The sequence below is a fragment of the Elephantulus edwardii genome, unplaced genomic scaffold, assembly GCF_000299155.1.
Source record: "Elephantulus edwardii isolate Elephantulus edwardi_28Jun2011 unplaced genomic scaffold, EleEdw1.0 scaffold00188, whole genome shotgun sequence".
Classification (NCBI taxonomy): Eukaryota; Metazoa; Chordata; class Mammalia; order Macroscelidea; family Macroscelididae; genus Elephantulus; species Elephantulus edwardii.
The window spans coordinates 5,615,442-5,624,151 of record NW_006399938.1 but is presented as its reverse complement, the minus strand read 5'-3'; the positions used below and the strand labels follow the sequence as shown (position 1 = coordinate 5,624,151).

At 35.3% G+C, this 8,710-nt stretch overlaps 1 protein-coding gene across 1 annotated transcript in view; it reads left to right on the top strand.

Annotated features, from left to right (window-relative positions):
- Positions 1 to 8,710, top strand: part of DDX60 (DEAD (Asp-Glu-Ala-Asp) box polypeptide 60) — a 177,270-nt gene that overhangs the window by 82,996 nt on the left and 85,564 nt on the right. The window contains exon 18 of the mRNA XM_006896670.1: positions 7,480 to 7,575. Coding sequence (XP_006896732.1) covers positions 7,480 to 7,575 — 96 coding nt within the window. The remainder of the gene's footprint in view (positions 1 to 7,479; positions 7,576 to 8,710) is intronic.

Genomic DNA, 8,710 nt, shown 5'->3' with positions numbered 1-8,710 from the left:
TGCACACCCATGTTTATTGCTGCATTATTCACAATAGCAAAGACATGGAACTAACCCAAGTGCCCATTAATAAATAAATGGATAGAGAAGCTGTGGTATATTCACACATATTCACAAAAAATAGAATAGTATGCAGCAATGACAAACAAGGACCTAGTAAAATATTACATAACATGGGAGACTCTGGAGGACATTATGCTGAGTGAGATATCTCAATCACAAAAGGACAAACGCTGCATAATATCACTTTTATAAAACAGGATTGACATGGGGTTGGGAGGAAACTGAGAAAAGAGGGGATAAATATCTCTGCACTGGAACAGATGAAGTAAAGAAAATATCTCTGCATTGGAACAGATGAAGTAAAGAACTGTTAAAAAAATTTGATTAGGCATTATCTGTATGACAACAGTCCAGAATAAGTGGTGCATAGCAAAGTGGACTGGAGGAGGAAGAGAGAGGAAATTATGCAACAGTGCATGGAGAGAGAGAGAGAGAGAGAGAGAGAGAGAGAGAGAGAGAGAGAGAGAACTGCAGGGAGGATAGGGAGGAAAATGTGTGATAATGAACAAATGAAAATCCAACTTTTCTTTAAACTTTTGTTAAACTTAAAAAGAAAAAGAAAAAAGTGGTAAACATAGAAGGGAAGCGGGAAATGTAACACTATATTGTGCAGATTAAAATCAACACCATGAAACCAAAGTGCATGAATTAATGAGTGGAAAATCGTTTTGCCCTGTAAATTTCACCCAAACCACAATAAAAGTTTTGGTTATTACAGCTCTATAGAAGGTTTTGAGGTCAGGAAGTGCTATGTCTCCCATTGCGTTTTTGTTTTTCAGTTCTCCTCCTTTGCTTATTTGAGGTCTCTTTGAACCCACAACAATAATAGTTTCCAGGGGTCTTGATTGTGGATCCAAATATAAAGAAATATTTTTCTGATTGCAAAAAAACTCAAGATCAAAACCCAACAACCCCCCCCCCACAAAAAAAAGGAATTTGATATCTCTATTGGGACTGTGCCGAACACTTTTGGTAGGATTATCATTTTCACTCAAAGTACCTGTTGGAGGGCCTTTGTATTTAAAAGTTGGTTGGGTCCCCGGGTCTAGTGTTACTATATTTTGGAGGAATACCATTTTTGTAAGTGGTACAGCACTGGTATGTCAATTTGCTGTACTGAGGTAATCTAGGGTTCCTGTGTTGCTGAACCCTGTATCATTGGTGCGTCAAATGCCATATTGTTCTGATGTCCCTATCTTTATCAAAGAGATGTGAAAATTCCTTTCCTACAATTTGAGCATTTCTTTATGTTTTCTGGCCTTCTCAGTGTTATCTTTAGTAATGGGTCTTTTCATGTGTTCTGTTCATTTTGTAATTGAGCTGTCTTTTTTCTTTGTTGAGGTGAGTTTTCTCAATTTTAGAGATGAGTGCCTTTTCAGATATGTAATTGAGAGAATTTTTCCCAATCTGTAGATTCTCTTTTCAGTCTTTTGAGAAGTCTTTTGGTGCACATAAAGAATTTTATACTTAAATATACATAATTGTATAGAGAATTGTGGACAATTTCAACAATGTAGACTATTGGATAGATATTTACACACTGTATCTCTCACTAATAGCTAATCTTCTTTAAAAGGATGTTAAATTAGCATTACCATAAAATTCATAATAAAACAAGATATTTCCATATAGATTGAACCATAAAAACTGCTGATGAATTAATATTTTTAACAATAAAATGTAGTTTCATGGGTTCTAGCTAAAAGAGTTTGTCCTTCAGAGTCTCAGTTGGCTTTGCTTATATTAATAATAGTGGAAATCCTTTAAAAATTCTTGCTTCCTACTTTGGAACAGGAGAACTAAAGTTCGTCACTTCAGTGAAGGACAAAGGGCAATCAATATGTCTCTGTTCAATGCACACTGCAGTCCTAATGCTCACTTCACTATGAGATGTGCTTGAGTGTAGACTAGACTGAAGAAGATGTTAGTGTGTATGAGGCTGATTTTTTTTTCTTTCTCATAGGATTGTGAATAGTCATCATTTTAATATGATGAAAGCATAGACTGAAGGAATGAGAATTTATTAACTACTCATATGCCCTCTAATGTATGAATCTTTTGGTATTCGTTATAGAAAATCAGATAATTATTTTTTAATTTTTTTATTTTGTGTGCGTGTACCGTCAAATCAGATCTGACTGGTACAAGCGGATATTGCGCCTCCTTCTCCGGCAGAGCATCTGGTGGATTCAAACCGTGTTCCTCTGGGATTGCAGTGCAGCTTCTTGCCACTAGGCCACCAGAGCTCCCCTAATTATTTTTCATTATTAGAAAAACATGTGTTTTGCTTGATTCCTCATAACAATTTTATATATATTAAATGATAATTAGAAAATAATGTCTTCCCAATAGAAAAATGACATTTTCATGTTTTATTCATGCTTTCCACTTTTCAGATACAAAATCAATTTTGAGTTATTAATAATCAAAATAACTAGAATAATAAAATATTCCTCTGAAGCAATGTTATGAGCTCTGTGTATTTCCCTGTGTTTGTGATATCCATTTTATGTGCATTTCGGAGAATTATATTGAAAGTATTTAAATACAGTTTGTTAGCATCCTACTCACGTCCTTTAAAAATTGGTGCGTGCTCTTAAACTTTCAGCGGGAGCTCCTTGATGTTGTGGATAATAATGAATCAGCAGTGATTGTTGCCCCAACATCCTCCGGCAAAACCTACGCTTCTTACTACTGCATGGAGAAAGTGATGAAGGAAAGTGATGATGGGGTGGTTGTGTATGTTGCACCAACAAAGGTAGAACTCTCATTGTTTTGTTTTGTCTCTCATTCCTAAATCTCATCTTTTAAAATCATATGTGATGTAGTGGATCTATTTCACTTTCTTTTTAACCCACATTTGTTCGCTCCTTATAGTTTCACAGGGCATAATACTTTCCTTAGAACCATGTTCTTGTCTTAGGCATTGTGCATGGATTTAGAGAAGTACAAACACTTTGTTGGACAATACTGAGAGTCATCTAACAACCTAACACTTACTCTGCTGGGTGTGTGGGCTGCATCTGATGGCCTGTTGGGCAATTGCAACTTTTCTGCCCTCAAGCCAGGCTATTTTTCTATACTTGGTTTTATGTCTTACTTGGCTTGTTTTGTACAGAATTTTCTTTTTAATTTAAGAAACAGTCTGAAACATCAATATATATTCTCATTATCAGCCTCTTTCATTTAATAATGTTGCTCTTAAGTTACTTGAATTTAAACTCCTTTCTATAATAGATACAAGCTATTCCCTAAGTCCTAGCTTTCCAAGTAGTAGTAGTTTCTTCTCATGTAATAATTTAATATTTTATCTTTTTTATGAAGCCGTCTATTTATTCTATTCAGGACTGAAGGTTTTTTCATTCTTACTTAAGTACCTCAAGGAAAGCCCTGTAACAAGTTTAATACAGATGAGTATGAGAAACATAAAATTTTCTAAACTCAGGCCCAAACAATGTGGACAGATTTGGTTGTACTTTAAGAGTTTATCTGTCCTACCTTACTAATAGATGTCTTTCTTTATCAATCAGGCCCTTGTAAATCAAGTGGCAGCAACTGTTGAAAATCGTTTTTCAAAAAACCTGCCAAGTGGTGAAGCTATATGTGGTATTTTTACAAGGGAATATCGTCATGATGCCCTAAACTCTCAGGTATGGTTTTTAATGAATAATTTTCTTATAAAATTAAGTCGCAATATTTATGCAATGTTTTCACTAGGATTTGAACATCTGCACAAAGGTCTATGAAATTATTCCTTTGAATTTACAAAAAAGCAAAATGGCTTTATAAAAATAGTATATGCATCTTTATTTATGATGGGTTAAAATTTTTCTGGAAATGAGGCATCAGAAATTGAATAATCATAAGTTTCAAATCAGAATAGTTATACAGAGTTTTCAATTATTTGACCATGGTCTTTTCAATCACCTGGTAGGCTAGTGACAAATGGACAGTGGATAAGGGTGACAGAAAAAGAATTGATGGCTTTGAACTGTGATGTTAAGAAAGAGTACTCAATATTCCATGGAGTGCCAAAAGAACAAACAGATATGTCTTAGAGAAGGTGCAGCCAGAGTGCTCCTTGGAGGCAAAGATGATAAAACTTCATCTCACATATTTTTAGAGGTGAGACTATTTTTTTGGCGATGGACATCATGCTTGGAAAGGTAGAGGGAAAGTGAAAGATAGGAAGACCTTCAACCAGATAGGATAACACAGTGACTGCAGTAGTGGGTTTGAGTGTGTCAAAGATTATAAGGATAGCCTAGAATAAGATAAGGTTCAGATTTATTTTTTCTTAGGACTGTTATAAGTCTAATTCAACTGAATGGCACCTAACAACAACAATATACATGGAGTTAGGTAAACCATAGAGAAATGCAGGTATCAAAAATCCCCAAAATTGCCAGAAGAACAAAGAAATGAAGTTTGTTTCTAATGAATTCACAGGTAAACAGGTAAGCCTAAGCAAAATACTGCCTAGAGAAAATTGTACAATAGAAATGAAGAGGTGGGATTGTTCTACAAAGATTTGCAATTCAGCTATGGACAATGGGGTATCATCAATATGGTCACCGTCAGCTCTCTCAGCTCTGCATCCGTGGTTCTAAGATAGTAGGCAAGGGCTTAAACAACTGGCTATTTTGCCTTAATACGAAAAGACTCTGGGTGGCTATCATCACTCCAGAATGTTAAATCCGGGTGGCTTAAACTTCATCAGGTGTGTGTTGCAGTTTGACTTCTTTCCTGCTACAACTTTTCATCATTTTTGATCCTTAATAATATCTTACACCCAAAACTCAATCCCAGGGTCAAATTTTGGAGAATGAAAAGTAAAACGTAATAAGAAAATTAAATAGAGTTCATATAAATCAATATCCTGGTCATTAGTGAGCTTAAATGGTGTTGAGCGTTTGAGTACAAACTACTATTCTGAGAATGACAAATTCAAGAGAAATGGCATCATTTTCATCATCAAAGTAAACATTTAAATATGTATTTTTAATTACACAATGCTGCCAATGATAGATAATATTCATAAACATATAAGGAATACCTGTTAATATGATTACTTTTCAAATTTACACACCAAGCATTAAAGCTGAAGATGAAGAAATTTGGGGTTTCTGACAACTTTTGCATCAGAAAGCTGGACAATGTCTAGGGATGATAGAAGGAGGTTTAATGCCTTAGAGCTGTGGTGCCGAAGAAGAGTATTGGATAGACCATGGACTGCTGGGAGAACTGTATTGAATATATCATGGACTGGTAGAACAAATAGGTTAATCCTAGAGAGGGTGAGAACAGATCGCTCCTTGGAGGCAAGGATTCTGAAGCTTCGTCTGACGTACTTTGGACATGTTGCAAGGTGGGATTAGTCCTTGGAGAGGGACATCATGCTTGGTTGGGTTTAGGGACAGCACAAGAAAGGAAGTCCCTCAATGAGATGGATTGATTCAGTGACAAGGGGTAATGAGGATAGGTGTGTCAGAGACAATAAGATTGGCATAGGATAGAACAGAGTTTAGGGCTGTTGTGCATAGGGTTGCTATGAGCCACTGGTGACACGACAGCACATAACAACAACAACGGCAACAACAACAACTTTTGCACTCTGAAATTTTTCAAACATGCAATCAAGATTAATCAACAATTTCTTGTAATGAGAATATAGAAATTGGAAATAAACATTGGTATTTTGAAAATAGCCATAATAAATTATGTTTAACATTTTGAAGAATGAGAATTTCATTACATTTTAGCTATGCTCATACAGAACCTGACCATGAAGCTGTCATTTTGCATAGTTTGAAATCAGAAAAAAGTTTTTTGTCAGAATTTTATCCTTTAATCTTATTTGTTCAGTCTTATGGGGCTCTGGTGGCCTAGTGGTAAGCAGTTGTGCTGCCAAGTGGAAAGCACATGGTTCAAATCTACTAGCTGCTCTGCAGGAAAAAAGATGGGCAGTCTCCTTCCATGAGATTTACTGTCTCTGAAAACCCACCAGAGGTTCAGCTATAAGTAGGTTCTTACTTTACAATACACAAAAACCTAAGAACACACCACCTGTATGATGAGGAAATTGGACTATATGCAGATGAACAAAACATCAAGATTGTTAGAAGACTCACTAATGACATGTAATGGCACAACCTTGCTTGCAGAAAACAAAGACTTGAAGTACTTATTGATGAAACTCAAAGACTATGATATATATTACATCTTAACATAAAGGGGGAAAAATATCTGATAACTTGAGTTATACAAGTATCATGACAAATGTGGAAAAGAATGTTGTCCAAAAAAGCTGTGAATGATTTGTTATTTTGACTTGGATCCACAATTATGGATGCAGTGGAAGCAACAGAAAGATAAACCAATGGGCCTACTACAATGGGTAAATATATTGCTAGGAATCTCATTCAAAAAAATACAAAAGAACAGCTAGGATATCACTTTAATGCACACTTGATGGAGCAGTGCCAATTTCAGTTTCTTTTCATGCATGTGAAAGTTGTAGAGTGAATGGGAAAGACCAATGAAGAATCAATACCACTGAATTGTGGTGTTGACAAAAGAGAATTAAAATACAATGGACACCCAAACAAGCAAATCTGCTTGGATGTAGTGCAACCAGAAACACCTTAGCAGCAAGGATGCTATGACTTTATCTCATATGCTTTGAGCGTGTTATCAGTAGGAGAATTGTCTCTGCAAAAATGATATCATACTTGGGAAAGTAAATGTCTAGTGGAAAAAGAAGACAAGCCTTAAGGAGATGTATTCACATAGTAGATACAACAGTGGCCTTAGTCACAGCCAATGATAGTGAGTATGGCACAAAATCAAAAGGGCATTCCATTATTTAACACACAGGGTTGGTATAGGTTTGAGCTGACTGACAACAGTTAAGAAGGACAAAAATATGTTTAATACTCTGAATGCTTATATACTTAAGAATTAAAACTTTCCAGCTGTCATTTTAATATTTTTGATCTACAATAATTGTAATTTTGTGTATTTCAAACTTTTACAAATCTAATACTTATTTTCACAGATATTACTATACCCTAGAATCTTGAATAGTGCACATTGTTTGTATTTAACAAACAATCACGATGTTTGTTGTTTAAACACCTCCAGTGGTGCCATGATAGAAAGATCTTAGTATCTGCTTCCTGAAAATTACAATAAACAAAAGGAGAAGAAGAAAGAAAACAAAACAGATGTAGCTCGTAGAATCACGATGACCCAGAAGTTGAAGGTTTTGTCTTTGGTATTTTAGTTATGTGTATGCCCGTCATAACTAACATGACTCATAAACTCTCATTTTCTCTGTGTGCATATGTATTCATCTCACTGTCTTCTGGTAGTAAATATGAAAATTTTTTTACTTTACGCATTCATTATTTTTAGGTGCTTGTTACAGTGCCTGCCTGCCTTGAAATTCTGTTGTTATCTCCTCATCGACAAAAATGGGTGAAAAAGATCAGATATGTTATATTTGATGAGGTAAGTTTGGTGTCTTCTGAATTTGTGTCCTACTGTATATTGATTAGGAGCTGGGCTGCCAACTCAAAGGAACTCTTTTTAAATTTACCAACTAATCTTCAGGAGAAAGATGGAGTCTCTTTGTGATTTACAGCTTCTCAAAGCCCACAAAGGGTTAGCTATGAGTTGATTCAGAATTTATGGCAGATAAGAACAAAAACGGTGCGTAAGTCCTATAATGGGGCCTTTGGTTCTTCAGAACATCTACTCCCTTGGTTGAGGTTCGGGTTGGATAACATTTCCTTCGGAATAGCCTTCCCAATGAATCATAATTTTTGAGACCTTGATATGTTATTTTTTTAAAAAATGTATTTTATATTGATTTTCTTACAAAATTTATATCCATTTTTGTTTTGTTTATATGCATCATGTTTCACACATTCCTCTATTCACATTGTGTTTCATGCTCATTCTTATGCATTATGTTCTATAAAACCGATCACCATTGATCCAGATTTCCCCCTCTTCACACCCTCAGGCCTTCTCCTGCTTCCCTTTCCTTCTTTGGATTTTTGTACATGTCTCTCAAGCAATCTTCCTGTTTTTTTACAATAATTGTTTTTATGCAATATTTGTCCTTATGAGACCGAGTTAATCTTTTACCCCAATTCTTTTATTGATTCCATAGAGCACATTTGTTCATTCTATTAAAGGATAAGCTCTGTGTGGAAGAAAATATTATTGATAACTAAGTTTACCTTATCCTAAAAGGATAGGATGAGGAAGCAATAACTAAAATTTAAAGAAGGTTATTACTGAGATGACCACATTGTGAGATACCATTCTTAAATGATGGTTTTACACAATGAGATCATGGTAAAATTCCAAGAAGATGGCCAAAGGAATAAAAATAAAATAGCTTCATTCCACCACCTTTCTAAGAGCAATCATCAAGTTTCTCCACTGGTAAAATCTAATAGAACTACAGAGTATGGGAGTACTTCTGAGGTAATACTTTCTACCTCAATTTCCTGAGCAAGGATAATAAGGTGTAAAGTCATAGATATTTATAGGAACAAACGTTGGATTGTTCAACCCTGTGTGCTGCAGCTCTGAACCCTGCTCTGTCTTGAGTCAATCTCTATCCTGAGCCAAA